Here is an 18,764-nt window from a genome sequence, read left to right as displayed (position 1 = left end):
TAAGATTAGAAATTAAATCAACTATAGAGATCTTTATATTAATTTGAAAAATTAAAACGAACACATCAATCATATCATAATCGCATGCAATTTGCATAATTACTATAATACATATAAATGTGAAAGATGAAAATCCCTAATTTCCTGTATATCGTCATATTCTACAACTTTAAAGATCAAGTTGCCAGCTGTGTAATCATAGGCGATTTCATCGGGTATCGCGGACCAGCCGGTTCACCATTGTCAACCAGAAGGTGGGGGCGTGACATCGTAACAGGCCTACTTTTGGAGTAATCCGTCCGGCGGAAGAGAGCCGGAGTCGTCGGCGCACGAGGAGAGTGGAAGCGGCGGCGTGCGACTCGTCGGCGAAAGATACGAAAATAGTATCAACCAGGATCGTATCGCTCCCGGTGGCCCGCGTACGCGGATCACCGTTCTATTAATAGGGAAAAAAAGAGAGAGAGAAAGAGAGGGAAGAAATGAGAGGCCCGAAAGCGGAGCGGGCACGACGCCCGGAGCCCTGTTGATGTCCGGTCCGCGACGACTTCGCGGACCTCAGAGCGGCTCAGGCTGTCGCGGACTGCACATTCCACCGGGACAAGCTCCTCCTGTGCGTGTGCGTGTCTTTCTTTCTCTCTTCCTCTTTCTCTCTCTTGATCCTCACGCGGAGTGCGCGGCCCCCGCGTCCATCTCTTCGCCCTCGCGGTTTCACCCGGCTGGGCAACCCTCCGTGAAGACCACTGTCCACACGCGCGCATACACACACACACACACACACACACACACACACACACACACACACACACACACACACACATACGCGCGCGCGTGAGCACGCACGCATTCGTCTACACGCATTGACACCGCAACCCCGAGTGTAAGTTCAACAATTTTTTTCACTCTGTGCAGTTCTTTCTTTTTTTATCTTCCTCCTTCTTCTTTCTCATATCTCTCGTTGAGGGCGCAATCCCTCGCCACCTTCTCTCATTAACTCCCCGAGTTCCCCGAGAACATTCGCGACGATTTGTCCACGTCCTTTCCGCAGTGCGACCGCCGTGAATGTGAAAGAGACAAAGTACGATACCAAGTAATTAACTCGAGGCTACCTCCGGCCTTCAGCCATATTTATTGTTGGAGAAGTTGCGGTTGCAGCGCAAGAGAGACGATTAAACAAAGTTCCAACGCGGGGAACGCGATCAATCTTCCGAGGAGGATCAATAGGCCACGTGAAATTATATTCTTTTACAGACAGTTTCCGAAGCGAAAAGTGAGCGCTATTTTTCTACCGATCGCGCGGGGACTTGGGACCAGTGAAGATCTCGTGGATGCGTTAGCTGCCGTGTCTGCTCGTAGCTCGATTTCATCTACTCGTCCGCGTGGAAAGAGTCGACGCGCGTTGGTGGAAAATTTTTTACCTTCGGTGCGCGCGACACACGTGCAAGTGAACGATTACGTGCAAAAGTTGATTGATGTAAGATAGCGCGGTGCTTTTGTTACTTTACTCGGTATTTTTCACGACGTGGATAAATGATTCCCGTGAACTTTATTCGCGGGCTTCTCGCCTGTTCCAGAGAAAGAGACTCTTCTTTATTTTCATATCTTTCGCGTACCTCCCTTGTACCTACCTTCTTTATATTATTTTTTTTCTTACATATCTTCTTTTGTTATATCATATATCTCGCGCGACCGTGCTACCGAGTGAAAATCCTGTAGACGAGAAAGGTACAACGGAATCTCATAAAGCCAAATTTGCAAAATGTCTAAAGATAAAAGATAAATGCCATTTCGTGATAGTCGCGAACACTAACAGCCTCGCATCTTGATCTCTTTCGGCGGCGAGTAAATTTTCGCGACAAATAACTGTACAATTGGCAATTCGCAGGAATTCGTGACGTAGGAATCATCGTGAAGATTCGAGGGCGTGTTCGCGATACGTCCAAGATATTTCGGCTTCCGATCGTCGTCTAGTGTTACGAACGTCGCGAATGTTTCGACGTTCCCCGTAAAGATCCGCGAGGGAAACGCGTGCCGCGAGGGTACGGGAGAAACGGCACGGAAAGGAGAGACGAAGGAAACGAGCGTGTTGTAAAGCTCTAAAATTAGAGCAACGTGATAGAGAAGGGGACGGGCTCCTTATAGAGCTTGTGCGCGAACGCCGGAGCTTGCGGCCAGGGTTAGCAAACTGGCATTTTCTCTTTCTCGCCTCGAAGTATCGGATTACCTCGGGAACGTCGGTGCGCATCGTCCAGCCCATTCAGCTTCGGCTTTCCTCCGGGACACCCCTTTTCCACGCAAGGTCCGGCCAAGCCGCGAGCATTTTTGTACATCGCGCCCCTCGTACCCTTCTCCGGGTGCCCTCGTGTCCATCTCCTTTGCCGCTTCCTCTCGCCTGGCCTTTTCGACTTCTTCTTCTTCTTCTTCCGCGCCGGAAATTGTGCGACTGGTTACCGATTTTTCATCCCTCCTTGAATCTCGCTCGGCTTTTCTCTCCCGAATTTATCGCGCTGTGATTGACAAGTGATTCGATCGAGATCGTTTATCACGGAATCCGGAATCGTGACGTGTTCGTCATAGGAGCGGAACCCCGGTAGACCGAGATATATCCGTAATTTTGAGTTGCGAAAGAGCGCGATGTGATTATCGTTCTCCTATGTTTTTATACGAGGACGTTAGAGAGAAGTGTTACGATATAATTCGAATTGCGCAATTTTTTTCTTCAGAGAGATTCGCGATGTGTCGCGATTTTTATCGTACAGTGTGATCTCACTACCTAACGTAAAAACACGCCGTTCGTCTCTAATCGCTGCACCAGTTATAAAAAAATAATCTCTCCTTCGACCCTGCATCATACTCGGTAATCAACGTTTCGTTTTTTGTGTTGCAGCGCTTTAAGTAGCCGCCAACATGTCGGACGACGAGGAACAATACTCGTAAGTAGCTCACTGATCATTACTCTCGCAAGCCGATCGTGCGTATTCATCATCCGCATCGTTCGCCCTCGCGGTTCTCAAATCTCATCACTTATTTTGAAACTGATGCAATTTCAATTTTAGAACGCCATGAATCCCGACGGGCGATGCAATGAATTTCACTTACCCCTCGAACAAACGTAGTAAAGAAACAAACAACTTTGCCTCTTTTTTTTTTTCTTTCTTTTTTCTTTTCTTGGAGAACAGATTTGCATAATTTTCAAAATAAGCCTGCGAAATATGTTCCACGCTGATATCGCTGCTCTCCGAGACGAGTAGATCGAAAAACGCGAGCGAAAAGTGCCGGGGTATGCGCCAGTGATTTACAGATTCGAGAAATCAGATCTCTGCCGATGCCGAACGGTAGGCAGGATCGTGACACGCTCGCTGAGCTTTACGCACGAACCAAGTACCCGAAGTACACGAACGAAGTACGGGAACGAAGTAAATCTCGTCCACGTAAGATTGAAACAGCGGCCATGATCTGTGGTGGCCTCGTCGTGTTTCTAATGTTCTACAAACTTGTCTAACTTTGCCGTCTCGATGCCCGCCCCTGCGTGCGTCACGTCCCGATCGCACCCACGCACGACCCCCTTAATAAGCTCCCCGTAAACTCTCGAACCAGCCGAGATACTTCACCAACTCTCAACCAACTCAAATACTTCAGTCAACACTCTTAACTGTTACTCGATGCTATTTTTACACACTTAATTATTTATACTTTCTTTCATGTGCCTTTACTTACTTGAAACTTTCTGGAAGAGTAGAAGAAATTTCTCGCATAAAAGTACGTGTATTTGCTCGTTAAATTATTTGATTGATAGTAAATTATTCAATTGTCTGTTATCATGAAATATCTTAATTTAATATTGTAAAAAAATTCGCTTTTGAATAAAGGAAAGATGAATATATAACTCTACAAGTCTACCTAGTAAATAGAAATATAAAATTTAAATTCAATTATTTACACTTATCGCAACACAATCAGAAACACAAATTTATTGTAAAATTTGTAAAATTTGTACAATTTGTAAAATTTGACAAATTTAAAGCTCACGTAATGACACACACACACACACACACACACACACACACACACACACACACACACACACATACACACACACACACATATATATATGTCAGAAACTAATCTGATTGAAAGAAAAAGAAGCGAGAGCTTTTAGTGAATCCTAAAAGAAATCCCCCGAGCCCCTAACTTTTAAAAGCAACTACCCTCTGGACTCCACCCCCCCCCGTTTGTTTGTTTTTATACGTAAATGCCCCGATCGCCCTCACTGTTTCCGCCCCGATTAAACTGGACTTTTTCCGTTTTCTCTTTTACAGCAGCGAGGAGGAAGTCGAGGAAGTGTAAGTGTCCATTTTCGTTAAATGTTTCCCGATGATGCTCCCTGATGTCTTTCTAACGTTCGACTTGTTTCATTTTTTCATTTCAGGAAGTAAGTTTCGGAGGCTTGTAACGAGCTACTGCGAAGACGCGTCGCGATGAAAATCTTCGTTTCGCTCTCACAATTAAAGCCGTGGATTTTTCGACATGTTTCACGAAGATACAAATTCTTTTCTAACATTCCGAATTTTAGTCGAAAAAAAAAATTTTTTAATTAGCTAACTCGAATTATTATTCTTTTTTTTTTACGAAAATAAGAACGTCTTTTTGTACAATTTGACGTTTTTTCATTTACACATGAGATTTTCTTGTAGAAAAAAAATTGTAGAGATCCGAAAAACAGAGCTCTTTTCTTCTCTCTTTCTCGGAAACGTCATTAGAATCGTCGGTCAGTGATTTTTTCGGAAAACTAAAACATCGAGTCGGATTAAACGAATGCGATTTAACGAGAGCACAGAGGAATCAATAACGAAAAGAGCGTAGATGAAGAATAATCGTTTTCCGAAGTCTCGTTTGCGCCCGCGCAACACGCCAGATTTATTTCTCCGATTATGATTTATGAACTCCGTCTTCTTCTTTTTTTTTTTCATTTATTCACTCCCTGTTTCTCTCTCTCTTTCTCTCTCTCTCTCTGTCTGTGTGTATCTCCACATACAACACACAAAACCAACCAACCAACCAACCAACCAATCAACCAACCAACCAACCAATCAACCAATCAATCAAACCAACCATCACTCGTCATCGATCGATCGGCTAATCAACCCCCGCGCGGTACGATACAAAAAATGTCAAAATCGAAGGCAGCCGGAGAAGAAGACCGAGTAAGTTTTGCACACGACAAATATCAACGTCTCTCTCTCTCTCTCTCTCTCTTTCTCTCTCTTTCTTTCTCTTTTTCTCACTTTTTTTCGGCCAATAAATGGTGTACGCGCTGCCGTCAGTGTCGTTTCTCATATTTTTTTCTTCCCCGCTGTCTAATCGCTGTCTTGTCTAATTGTTGTCGGTGTAGTCTTTAATTGTTCGTCCATTTCTTTGTTTTATACTCTCTCTTTTACCTTGTTCTCTTCATCTCACACGCGTTGTGCCGCCGCAGTCGTTTATTTTTGCATACAATTTTTTTGTAGCGATATACACTTGCTGGCTCTTTCCTTTCCAACCTCCCTCCCTTCTCTCTCTCTCTCTCTCTCTCTCTCTCTCTCTCTCTCTCTTTTTTTCTTTCTCCCTGTCTTTCTCTTTCTCTATTCTTCTCTTGTCAAACAGTGGATTTTTACACAGAAGAAAAATATCGCTACAAAGCGCTTTTGTCCGAATTTATTGGGTTTCTTTGTACCTGCAAAAGGCGCTTTTTAGTGAAGTTTTTCTTTCTCCTGTTACATTGTCTCAAACAGAATTGATTTTGACGTGTCCCATTCCTATGCCTCAACTCACTCACTCACTCTCTTTCTTTTTCAACTTTTGGAAAAGTACATTCCGCCACCGGTGTATTCGCTGTCTTCTCAACGTCTGTCTTGTGTCGCTGTTTTGCGTCGATGGATTAAACGGAAAAAAAAAAATAATAAAAGACAAGAAAACATAAACACGGCAACTGCTTTTCTATGTACATACATACATAGACGACGTACACGCATACAACGTATCTTACGTACCTAAGTACTTCATTTGACATACAGTACACGTTGTTGAGACACAAAAAGCATCTTGACGTGGGTTTACCGAAATGCGATTGCTAAAGTGTATACATTTCTCACCCCGCACTTTTATTTCTCCACGCCTGATCTTTGTCCTCGTCGTTGTCTGTCACTATATCTGTCGCCTTAATATCAGCCTCTGTTACCCGCATTATGGCAAATGGGCAACGAAACGTTCTTTTCCTTTGTTTTGTTTTGGCAAAAAAAGAAAAAAAGAAAAAAATTGCGCTACGAGATTCCCGTTGACGAGAAAAGTAACGACGAGCCGCTTAATTTTGTTGAAAGCGAGCGATGCGTAGCCGATCATTCGCTCGCAATAAGCGTCGATGCGACGAGATCTCGTGCAAATCAATCATCGTCCGCGTCGATCGAGCGGTCGGTACGGATTTAGTTTGCACGAAAAAAACAAAAAAGAGATAAATAAAAGAAAGGAAAGCGCAAGTTAGAGACAAGCGATACCGATTTTTTATAATTTACGTGCAGCTTTGTGCAGTCCTACGTAAGCGACGACTAGCCACACGACCTTATTAATGAATCTGTACTTTCTTTTTTTTATAGGGGTAGGGCGTCCCAAAAGTAAGTTGAATATATCGAGATGTTTACACGTCAATAATATATCCTCCCTGTTCTTCGGCCACTCTCTCACATCTCCCCCCCCCCCCCCTCATCCGCCCGGAGTCGGTTTTTCTGGCGTCGATTAAATTCGATTTTCGCTTCATCTCCTCCAGAGAGGTAGTAACTTTTCTTTTTAATTTTCTCAACGGAAGAAAATTGAAATCGTTTTTTTTTTCTACTGACGTACGAGATTCGCGATAAATCGGAGCGAAACACCGGTAAGATACTTACAGGCGTAACACGTCTCTCTTCGAGAGCACGCTAACGCGCAATTTGCCGATCTTTCGTCGTGATTTATCATAAAATCACGTAATTAAATTAATTTCGGGATGGATTTTCTTTTGTTTCTCTCCGGAAAGCTGAGAGCGTTGACGAAATTACGATTGAAACTGACTTGACGCCGGTGAAACCGGCCGCCATCGGAACCCCAGATTTTTTTCATTGCGGCAGGAATGAGATCGCAGAAGATCGCGTTCGACGTTTCGTGTTACGGATCGCGGCGCGTTGTAGATCTGCCAATTTCTATCTACATCGCCGGCGAGAATTTTGCTTACAGATACGGGACGGATAACGCGATCGTTGGCCTGCGGTGCGACGACGAATAATAATAGGGTATATTTGCCGAAGGTGGAGCAACGTCGGCGGGGGGTGCAACGCGGGGGGAGAGGAACGTTCGTGAATATTCCATCGCGGTTGCATAACGCTAACGCGCGACGATACTTGAGCCGTTTGGGAGCCCGCCAGGCGTCTCATAAATATATGCACAATAACGTAACGCGGTTTATTCTGAGACCGACGTCTGCTCAAAATGTACCACGCCCCGGCGCCGACGTGATCTTATTAACGTACGGCTGTTCGATACATAATGCAGCATCCGCGGCAATATGCTGCATCTTCAAGCTCGATCTTCGAATTCGCGGGTTTCTCCATCGACTACATGCCGTCGGAATAAAATTATGCAACGAACCGCGTAAAGACAAAAGTACGTTCGCTGCTTGAATATTAATATTCGCTACATTATTGAACTAAAATTCCATAAATTCACACCTGATTCTACTCTTCTCTCTGCGAATTTTCTCTCGGGAATTTCGAGATTCCTAAATGTAAATGTTGAATTTTCCTCTTGCGAGAAGACTCGCGAAATCGCATCATCTTTACACTTGAAGTAAAAAAAAAAAATCGAATTGTAAAATTAACACGAGCACGACGATGCTCTGGATCTCAGTCCTGTCGATGATGTCTAATCACTCGTTGTCAGTGTTCGAGGCCACTCTTCTCCTCCTCTCCCTCCCCCCTCCCCCTCCCCCGACTCTCCATCTTCCTCACGTTTATCTCTCTCGCAACCCTCGCGTGTTTTACGTTTTTGTCTCTCTGATTAATTAACGAATTAACGAGTTGTACATAATCACGTCTTGTTCGAGTTGCGTCAAAGTGATGTGTCACACGTCCTTGTATCTCAAGGCTCGTTATTTTGTCCGACTCCCCTGATATTAATTTGTACTTGACTTTGCGCCATCGCCATAATTGATCGACTCGCAAGCAATAATTGCTATACCCACGCCCGCAGATCCCATGAGTAAACGGTTTCTCTCTACCATCCCGATGACATCTTTCACGATGTAAATTATTAAAGAAAAGGAAAAAAAAGACAATACTCGAAAGATCGTAACGGGGGGGGGGGGGGGTGCCATGAAGCTCGGAGAAGGGAGGCCAAAATCCGACAGCGATTGCGGCATCTTCTCGTTCTCTTCGAGCGACGTACCTTTCGGGGCACGAGTTATCATGTCCTCCATGAATTCCTACGGATCGAAGGCCAGCTCGGCCCGAGAAATCGAGCGAATGTATGCTAAATCCATTCGAAAACAATTTCGAGCCTACGCCGCTCAAAATTATCATCATCCAAAGCGTATCTCGATCTCACGCTTGAACGCGGCTATTATCCCCCTGTCTCCGGTATCTCTTCTGATTATTCACTGAACATCCCTCACGATCCTTACGATTGAGTAACAAGTCCCAAGATAATCATGGGATTCCTCGCTACTCTTATTAATGCCTACTCCCGTGATTCGCTGCGGTGCGCATTTTGGTTTCTTCTTTCTACATGCTTGCACATTATTATGCCTTATTATATTTGCCTCTTTCTTTTTCTTTTCCTTTCTCTGCCTATCTCTCTCTCTTTCTCTTTTATTTTCTTTCTTTCACACCTCGCCTCTGCCTCTGTCCCACTTTGTCCCGCTCTATTTCTTTCTGTTTATCCGACCGTGCAACTATCTGTCTGTCTGTTCCGTCCATGTGTTGTCTGTGTGTGTATACGTGCGACAAGTGGCATTGAATAATATGCACTATGGGAGAGAATGGATGGAGTTGTAATAAAGTAGTGGAGATATGGACGTGAGAATAGCGTATGGAGTTCTGGGGGATCTCGCGAGATCTTCCAGAGAGCGAGCTCAACCGTCGTGATTTAAAGAGAGTTACTTTTGTTTTCACTCCGGCCTCCTTCAGGGAATCTGGCGAGAATATCGAGTTTATGAAGGTGAGTGCTGGTACCTGTATGAACATACATCGAGCGAGTGCCCAAAGTGCTCCCCGTGCGAGACGATATCTCTCTGTAATCAAAGAAATCTTTTATGATAAAGCAAAGTATATATTTGAAAATTTTTCGGATTGATTTAGGCACTTGAAAATTTTTTTTTAGAAATATTAGAAATATTAGTGAATATGATCTTTTATCATTTTCAATCCTAAAGATTTTCAAATATCGTGCACTGTCACATTTCGGAAACGACAGTTAAATTGAATAATACTTGAGAACCAACCGAGAAATAAAATCCCACATAATTTAATTTCTCTTACTTTCCGTTAAAAGAGAATTATTATCTTCCGCACTCGAAAAGCAACTTCATCTTTGTCAATCGCACTGGGAATACATTGGGCTCGTTAAGGGAGACACAATCAAATGTTATGCGTTATGACTAATCCGCCGTTAAAAATTCAGAGGCAAGAACAGAAAAGAAGCGACCTTGACGAACAGCTCAAAGAATACATAGCGGAATGGCGAAAGCAGAGAGCCAAGGAGGAGGAGGAGTTGAAGAGATTAAAGGTAGTAATCTCCATTTGTATTCATTTTTGTATTCTTTTTTTCATAGCTTCTCGTTTAATGTTTTATTAATGTACCATTTTTACAGGAGAAACAAGCCAAGCGCAAGATCACTCGCGCGGACGAGGAGAAAAGATTGGCTCAGAAGAAGAAGGAAGAGGAAGAGCGTCGCCAACGTGAAATTGGTAAGTGCACTCATCCTCATCTTTCTTTTCTCCTTTAAACGAATCTGGATATTTAATGGGTTTTTTGAAATATTTCAGAGGAGAAAAAGCAACGTGACATCGAAGAGAAGAGAAGGTAAGTGGTTCGTTATACAAAATCGTTTATACAAAATGTCCTTCATTTGTACAAAAAATTCTATTGTTGGTATAGCGGCTCTTTCCTTTCATTTTTTATTAAAGCAAAAAATATATTGAACAGAAAAAAATTGAACAAAAAACAGAAAGAAACTTCTTTGACAACGAAAAGGCTTGTTTCGTATGAATATTTATGTCACGAACGATTATAAAATAATCACAAAAATGTCAAATTATTTATATCACTAACGATCGAAAAAAAAGAACTGTATGACATTTTTTGCTATTGCTTATTTATTTATGTTATATAACGTTTTTTTTGCCATCTTTAACAACGTAAGTAATTTGACATTTTTCTTACATAAAAAAATATTCCTGATATAAATATTTTATCAATAACTTATTGTGCCCTTAATTAGTAATATCATTGATATTAACTTTGTAAATTTATTATACATTAATAAAATTAATCACTGGTAATTGTATAATTAGCACTGATAATTAGTACGTAAAACAGAATAAGATTTATATTTTTTCATATTTTATTTTTGTATCAAATTGAACTTTTGTTCTCGTTGTGAAATTGTTTCCACATCATATATGTAACTTTTTTATATTTATTCATTATGTACTTTAGGCGCCTGGAGGAATCGGAAAAGAAGCGACAGGCTATGATGCAAGCGATGAAAGACCAGAGCAAAGCAAAGGGTCCAAATTTTACCATCACCAAGAAGGATAATCTTTCGGTGGGTAATCGAATATATAAGTACATATTTTCTCTATTGTCAGCAATTTGGTATTTCTTCAATTGGGAATTCTCTTATGTGAAATTAGGGTAATTTATCATCGGCGCAAATTGAACGTAACAAGACGAAAGAGCAACTCGAGGAAGAGAAGAAGATCTCTCTCAGCATTCGCATCAAGCCCTTGGAAATTGAAGGCCTATCCATTGATAAGCTCCGTGCTAAAGCTACCGAACTGTGGGAGACCATAGTCAAACTTGAAACCGAAAAGTACGATTTGGAGGAACGACAAAAACGTCAGGATTATGATGTGAGCTTTTAGTATATAATTTAAAAAAAAATGATATACATTATTTTTCATTATTTAAATAATATTTACATTTGTCACATTTCTAAAATTTGAATTGTCATTGCTTTTGGATAAGATTTCTTATGTGTTAGAATTTTTATATATTTTTAAATTCTATAAAAATATAAAAGTTCTAACGAGAAGATTAACGTAAAAATAGATTTATTTATATGCGTATAATAATTTTATACCATATAAATTTCCTAAAAAGAAAAAAAATAAAAGAAAAAAAAGAAAGAAAAGAAGTGTATGTTGACCATTTCCGCCCTGGGAAATAAGTTGCTTGGACATAAGTTTAATTATAGTCTAAGTCTTGTTTTCCAGCCATATTGATAAATCGATATTGCCCTTTCATTGTAGCTTAAAGAGTTGAAGGAGCGTCAGAAGCAACAACTGAGGCACAAAGCCTTGAAGAAGGGTCTCGATCCCGAGGCTTTAACTGGCAAATATCCCGTACGTAACTTTTATCATATCACATCGGCAAAAAGAAGAAAAGGTAAAAGACAAGAGAAAATTAATCGATTACTCGTTTTGTGTAGCCGAAAATCCAAGTGGCCTCGAAATACGAACGTCGCGTCGATACTAGGTCTTACGATGATAAGAAGAAACTTTTCGAAGGCGTAAGTACACCTTTTTACTTTTTCAACACGTTAACGTTCATTCGTCCCCTACTCTCAGAATACGAGGTCAAATCCAGAATTTTATAACACACGAGCGTGAATTTTTTACATCGTACACTTACCAGATACGAAGACACTGCCAGACACATAACGTATGTAAAAGTAGCCACTCTTTTCCGTTTCACAAATAAGCTACCGAACACGATAGAAATGAACTTAATATATATCTATGGATTAGCGATTAGTGAGCATATTGTCGATTGAATCACAGGGTTATGACACGCTCTTAGCGGAGATCAACGAGAAAACGTGGAAACAGAAAACAGAACTATTTATGAAGCGCACCAAAAGTGAGTTCAACCGTGATGGTCTCTCTGTCATTGTACCATCCCCCCCCCCCACGTCCTCTTTTGCTTGACTTGCTGATTGTATTGCCCCGAAATTTTACGGGCGAACCGTGTTTCTTGTACTTGTTCCTTGTTCTCGTTGACTAAACGGTCGAAATGGCTACCGGCCACGTTATTGCTGTGTTGTCGTGTTGTCTCGATGGTGTACGTAAAGCACGGTATACCGTATTTGTGTTCACACGCAGATGATAATTATTTTCTCTCTCTTTTTTTTTTTTTTTTTTTTTTAATTCACACGCACTGCTCAGCATGGGAAAGATGCGGCAGCAGGTGGCAATCACGAAAAGTAATCATGCTCTTAATAACTTTGTCGACGTCTGCAAATTTGTTCACGTTACTTGACCTCATTTCGAAAGTGTACCATATGTTTCTCGGTATTCTCACCCTCGACAATTAAGGGCGGGTGTTTGACTTGTCCTTACGTTTCACACACGCGAAATCCGAGAACTTCATTCTTCGAGCGTCAGAAGCGAGCATCGAAGATCGTAATCCAGACTGGAGGACGATACACTTATGAGAGTAGATGACCCCTTGTGACGTTGATTCTCTCGGTTGTAACTGTCGACCCTAACTTCGCCATGGTGAGAGATTTATTGATGGCCCAGGAAAAGCAACAGTATGGAGAGAGAGGGTTTCCCAGGCGATAGAACCCGATGTGTGAAAATAACCCCTAGCATGCCATTCTGTCCGTTGATGTTTCAGGGTCTGACCGAACAGCAGAAGGAGATCATGGAGAAACAATGGGCCCAACAGAAGGAGCAGTTCATGGGTCGCCAGAAGAGTATGTATAAATTCCACTTTCGAAACTTCGAGCCAGTATCGAAATCAAGAACTTTTTGGAAGAGCTTTCGATGCTCCTCGAAGCGTCGAAGTGTGCACAGCGAACGTATCTATGGGGAGAAATACAACGGAAATTTTATCTTCTTCTAATGAATATAATAATCGACTTAACATTATTAAGATTGTCCGAGAATCAGTGTAAAAATTATTTTAATGTTTCCGCTTTAATTTGATCTGTCAAAAATGATCTGGCATTTATTTGTACCATTTAGCCTCGTGGAATTTTAATCGAGTATACCGAGTAATTAATGCATTTCACCTTCATCTCCTGATTGTGAAAAATTAATCTGTCACTTTCCGTGGATAATAGCGAAGTTACCTAAATGGTTCGGAGAGCGACCGGGCAAGAAGCCTGGCGACCCCGAGTCACCGGAGGGCGAGGAAGACGTGAAGGCTGCCGTCGACGACGACCTCGAGGAGCCGCAATTCGACGAAGAGGAGGAGGAAGAGGGTAAGGAGGAAGTCGAGGAGGAGGAGGAGGAAGAGGAAGAGGAGGAGGAGGAAGAGGAAGAGGAGGAAGAGGAGGAGGAGGAAGAGGAGGAGGAAGAGGAGGAATAAATCTTCTGGTTTTCGCAGAAGTTTACGTGGATGTTAAGGAAAAGCGTATTTCAAAAATTTCAAAAAATGATCGTTGCACAGTCTCGTTAACATTTTTCAAACGAAGCGTCGAGCGTGGTGGGTGGCCAGGGTCAGTAGAACGATGTGGCGAGATGAATTTCCACCTACTTCCGGAAACCGGCGAAACTTCTCTTCAAAGATTCAAACGTTGAAGAGGACGAGACGAACGACCGGATGCTGTTGTCGCGGTAGATTGTTCTACTATCGCTACTGTCACTGTTACGGCCACTACTACTATTATCTATTAAACTACTGCTACTCCTATTGTTACTATTGCTACTACTACTACTTCTCTACTATTATTACTATTATTATTATTATTATTATTATTATTATACTGTACAAACGCAGGCACACAAATTATTAAAATAAAACGATTTATCATATAAAAAACCCGTCGTTCTCTGGAATTCAAAGCTTCAATTCAACTCGTGCCCTATGGTTATCTTATAATATCCCTTTTCCCTGTTAAAGAAAAGAAGGTACGTTAAATACGTAAACAAAAGTATTTATTCAGAAAAACAATAATTTAATTACGTCATATTTTTAAAACCAAGGATCTTTCATCGCTCTGTTTCTGCTTCCGGCAGGGATGTTTGACATTGAAACTCGAAGCGAAACATGTTCCTGTTCATTATCTCATACATGCTTTCCGATAGGTCTTATCATAAGGCTAACATATTGTTCTTGGCTATGCGGAAATGCAGACTAATTTGCGGCCTTAATTATCGAGACAAGATACAGGAGCTTTTTATCGGCTATTTTATAACAGTAAACATTTTGACGAGCGGGCAATTTCGATAAAAGGTAGTTTTGAAAGCGAATTAAGTATCCCATTGCAGATCTTTTAAGCGATTTCGCCGTGCACGAACGTTGCAAATATATATTGGTCATGGCAATTACATCAAATATCGGATCGTATTGTCTTTTGGATCGTATTGTCATCTAACGTGAGTTTAAAATTCGATAAATCGTATTAATTGACATATCTTATTTTTCATCACCAATTTCAACGTTTGCATGAGAATTTTAAATCATCGTTGGTAATTCTAGAGAGAAATTTAGAGAAATAAGATTTGGCAAACGCGAATTTCACATTTTTTTAAGATCAAAGCTCTCGTCGAGCTTATATTTTTCGAGATTTGAATCATCGTCGTTTCTTCGGGACAAAAGGCCAGAGATTTGTCGGAGATTAGTCGAGAGATTCGCGTAAGCGCGAGGGATAGGCCCTCGGAAATAACGGCGACGTTCAAAGGAGCCAGAGCGCGGTGCCAGGAAAAAAAGTCGCCATCGGAAATAGATTCTCGGGTCTGACGGCGGTCTCGTCTGCGGAAAACAGAAGCGCAGAAAGCGCAGAAGCTGCGAGCGCTCAAACGGGAAACGGACGCGGGACGATCCACCGCGATTGGAATTACAAGAGCGGCTCCGCGGATGAGAACAATGGCACGGTGGCACGAGGCCGGGAGGACGAGAGACGCGATTAGCGATAGAGTCGATCCGCTCGTGTTCCCCGATGATTAATCGCCCGCTCGTCCGGCGCTGGTAAGTCCGCTCGAGCGGAGGGACTAAGCGGCAGTTAAGAATATTCAATCGTCACGCGACATTAACGATCCGTTGTTCGAGGAGCTTATTCTGAAAAGAAGAGGAAGAGAAGAGGGCGAGAGGCGCACACGAGTAATCGCGATTTATGGGAGAAGCAAGTTAAAGCTCTTTAAAAGTTAGAAGTACGATCATAGAGAGATCGATCTCCCGCCAAGTGGAAAAGTGACGAGGATTATGGGAATGTTCCCTGCGCATTCGCACAAAGTCTTTTACAAATTATTTTGCAATCTTGAGTAACTTTTTTTAAACTTAATTTAATATTAATTCTTCTTAAAATTTGTCGAGCGTAGATTCGCGTTGTATTCGACAGTCGCTCGAGTCCATCGCTAGCGCCCGACGTGTCGCCATTTCTCTCTGGCTTGACCGCCGTCCTCTTCCTCCGTCTGGTCTCTCTTTCCACGTCCGTTACACTTGGTCGCGAGCCTCTAGTCGTCTCGGTCACAACTATTTATAATGGCAGGTCGTCGAGCGAGTCCTCCTCGGGATCTCCGCCGCGGTTTCCTACATCTGGAGAACGGTCCTCGTCGAGTGCACGAGCAGTATTTTCGTCGGGAAACCTTCATCCAGGCACGGCCTCGTCAAGTTTCACGGTCATCCAGACTGATCGAGGTGTAACGGAATCAGTCAACCTTCAACCTGGTGTTGCGTCGCGTAGCGTTTCGGCGAAGTAACGTTAACTAAAAAGATCTCGGCAAGAGTCGTCGTGTAGGTGCTAACAATACCGTCGAGAGTTTTTTCAACGGGCGTAGAACGGTCCGTCCAAATCCCGTTAAGCTGAACTGATCTTGATAACAACGACGGACGACCGTCGGCCCGACGCTGTTTCGCCCGTAGTTTTCGCGTTTTTTCCGCCTTCCGACGAAGTATATTGACTTTTTTTCAAGAAGAATAAGTCACCTTTGAGTATCCGTCCGCGTTGGAATGCACTGTGTTGTCGCAAAGTTTATAGGATGTGATCGGAATTAAACGCGGATCTGACATCTGGAACATCTCGAATCCTGATCGAGCACATCGAGTGAATAAAATCAGCATCCGAGTGACTCGATCTCGTTCGTCTGGAGTGATTGAAGATGTCGATGAATAAACCTCGTGTATCATGGTGTCACGATTACGTTCCGATCGCGAGTCACGTTTAGTATCAATAAAATTGAGTTGTCATCGAGTTGTTAACGTAAGTTAACAGTACGACCGATTGCCGGCTCGAAATAAAATGCGTCCACGCACGTGTTAAAACTAAAACCGAACGGTCATCCCTGATCATTTATATTTTTCCAATTAACATATTTTTTCTCGTATTAAAACTAGGAACTTTGAAATTCTCCAACCTTTCATCGATCATTTTCCTCATTTCTGATGGGATGTTAAAATCTTAGAATATCAGAGAAAATTTCTAAATCTTTAATGTCGGAAGAAAATAGTTTAGAAAATAGAAACAGTCAAGAATGACCGCTCGGTGCTTCCAGTGTTGATCCGATCGGACCGGACCGGATCGAAGCCGCCGGTCGCCGTGGGATCTGTCACGTTGTACGATTATGCAAGTGTTCGTAGCTGACGGACGCATTTTCGCGAGAACGTATCGTTCGTTGTGACGTTGGTCGCGAGGCGGAGGACGCGATCCCTCATCTACCGCGGTAGTGACTATGCCGGTCACGAAGACGAGGAACGGAGGAACGCTGGCGTGCTGATCGCGGCCCGCCACTATCAGAGAGCCGCTTTCAATGAGGTAAGTGACAATCGACCCCGTTTCCTGGGGAATCGATACATCCCGATCAACCTTCACTTTACGGCACAGGCTAAAGCGCGCCGGACAATCCCACGCGGTTGGATTGAGATGTGCGGAGATGAGCACAGTCGCGGGCATAGACAATAGAATACGTCTCTTCTTTTATCCATACATATATATATATATATATATATATATATATATATATATATATATATGGAACTACTGAAAAAAATATTAGAACATAATTGATCGTGTCGTAACGATAAATAATAAATCCAATCTCCGTCGTTGGTATAAATATCACGGGGAAAAAGTTGAATAAAAATTTAATGCGTCCCGATCTCTAGTATCCTTGCTCCAGATATGGTTTTAATTGGAATAGTTTTAATTTTGCACTGTTTTTGTTATTTTTTTTTAAACTGAACGGAAAATAGAGGAAAAACGGAACAGTGGCACTTGATAATAACGAAGTGGCAGAAATCATTAAAAATTATCTATGAACGTGACATTTGAGTTTGAGTTTCTAGTTTATTTAATATAACGAAATTAGATTGAAATACGATATCGAGGTCGATGTTTGAGAATTAATTACATTTTTTGTAAATTACGTTTGAATTTGTTTTGTTTTTCTATTGTCGCTATTTTTCCTCGTACACAGTGACTTAATATACACGTGTGCGGCTAAGCGGTAATGCCATTACGGCATTATGGAAAATAGAATTGTGACTTTGCGAGTCTTCTTCGGAAGCCATAATAAGCTCCGACGACACCCCTAGTTGCTTCGCGTAAGTCAGTCATGAGAGATCGAATGATGGAATCTCATGACTTGATCGAATGACGTTTCTCCGTCGCTCACAGTGAGCACGTTAAGGAAGATCGTCGTTCTTTCGTTTAATTTCCGGAGTTTCGTAATTGGGTTTATTCGGTACGAGCGGATATGACGGAGGAGGGGGAGGAGAGCAAGCAGGAGGCGGAGAAACGCGAAGAGGATGACACGATCAACGAAGGGTGAGAACAGCGGATATTTTATAATCTTATTTTTTTTTTATGCGTAAGAGCGACACGTTTCAGTTTCAGCGTATAAAGCGTGTCCGAATTGTACGGGCATACAATGCGAAAGGAGTGGCGAGGAGATCATATTATTCTGCCACTTCGCGTAATTCATTTGTGTCAGGACAGAGACAGATTTGTTTCGAGTAGTTTCCGAGTGGCTATAAATAAGCTCTCTCCGCGGATACGTTTTTATTGATTTAAGGACGGTGGGCTGCGTTCCTTCTTCTTTAAGCGGGTTCCCACCGGGTGCGTTTCCTCGTCTTAAAGTATAACAAACGTTCCCTTTAAGTAGCTTAAGTGAAGGGAACGGGAGCGAGTGTAGAAAGCGTAGTTCTGGAAAGAAGCCGGGTCCTCCTCGCGAATCGAAAGGTCCACTTTTTTGCATCATGCCGCGTGTAGCAAACCGACATGAACGAGAAACCGGTTATTCGCCCGTCGCGCCGAACCATACAGCATCGTTCATTAATGCTGATCTCAGCAATGCGATCTCGCTTCTTGCGCGATCGACGCAACTCGCTGACGAAGTCGGCAAACGAGGACGAATTCGATTCGCGGTCGCCACATTTCTGCGGTTCGCCTCGACCGCGATCGCGATTCGCAGTTAACAAATTCGCGGTAAGACCAGGCGGATCCCGCGTTTTCTGAATGAGACTGTAGCTCTCTCACTATCGCCGGCGTGGAAGGACAAACATGGCAAAACGTGAAAGAGGCAAAAGAGACGAGGCCA

The 18,764-nt window shown here is 42.5% G+C and overlaps 1 protein-coding gene across 10 annotated transcripts; it reads left to right on the top strand.

The window, feature by feature from the left end:
* Window positions 1-494: 494 nt before the first annotated feature.
* Window positions 495-14,049, top strand: TpnT (troponin T, skeletal muscle). 10 transcript variants are annotated; one of them, XM_089080163.1, is made up of 13 exons: window positions 495-616; window positions 2,885-2,930; window positions 6,627-6,644; window positions 9,186-9,216; window positions 9,679-9,783; window positions 9,869-9,965; window positions 10,044-10,080; window positions 10,717-10,825; window positions 10,914-11,132; window positions 11,532-11,624; window positions 11,711-11,791; window positions 12,901-12,979; window positions 13,349-14,049. In XM_089080163.1, the coding sequence occupies exons 2-13, from the start codon at window positions 2,905-2,907 to the stop codon at window positions 13,594-13,596; spliced, it is 1,143 nt and encodes a 380-aa protein (XP_088936289.1). In that variant the 5' UTR covers window positions 495-616; window positions 2,885-2,904; the 3' UTR covers window positions 13,597-14,049. The 10 variants fall into 10 exon arrangements, with proteins under 10 accessions (XP_088936289.1, XP_088936291.1, XP_088936290.1 ...); XM_089080165.1 differs by lacking the exon at window positions 12,901-12,979 and adding an exon at window positions 12,063-12,141 and having other exon boundaries at window positions 532-877; XM_089080164.1 differs by having other exon boundaries at window positions 533-610.
* The last annotated feature ends 4,715 nt before the right edge of the window (window positions 14,050-18,764 follow it).

The sequence above is a fragment of the Pogonomyrmex barbatus genome, unplaced genomic scaffold, assembly GCF_055798465.1.
Source record: "Pogonomyrmex barbatus isolate J1 unplaced genomic scaffold, ASM5579846v1 scaffold3, whole genome shotgun sequence".
In the NCBI taxonomy this organism is placed as follows: Eukaryota; Metazoa; Arthropoda; class Insecta; order Hymenoptera; family Formicidae; genus Pogonomyrmex; species Pogonomyrmex barbatus.
This window is presented reverse-complemented; position numbering and strand designations above follow the sequence as displayed.

What these genes read in the sequence shown, in the direction of transcription:
- TpnT (XM_089080160.1), top strand. Translation starts at nt 4,936, where the DNA reads ATGAACTCCGTCTTCTTCTTTTTTTTTTTCATTTATTCACTCCCTGTT. An exon ending in CCAAGAAGGATAATCTTTCG is followed by an intron (nt 10,826 to 10,913) that starts GTGGGTAATCGA and finishes ATGTGAAATTAG; the next exon opens with GGTAATTTATCATCGGCGCA. An exon ending in ATTTATGAAGCGCACCAAAA is followed by an intron (nt 12,142 to 13,348) that starts GTGAGTTCAACC and finishes CGTGGATAATAG; the next exon opens with CGAAGTTACCTAAATGGTTC.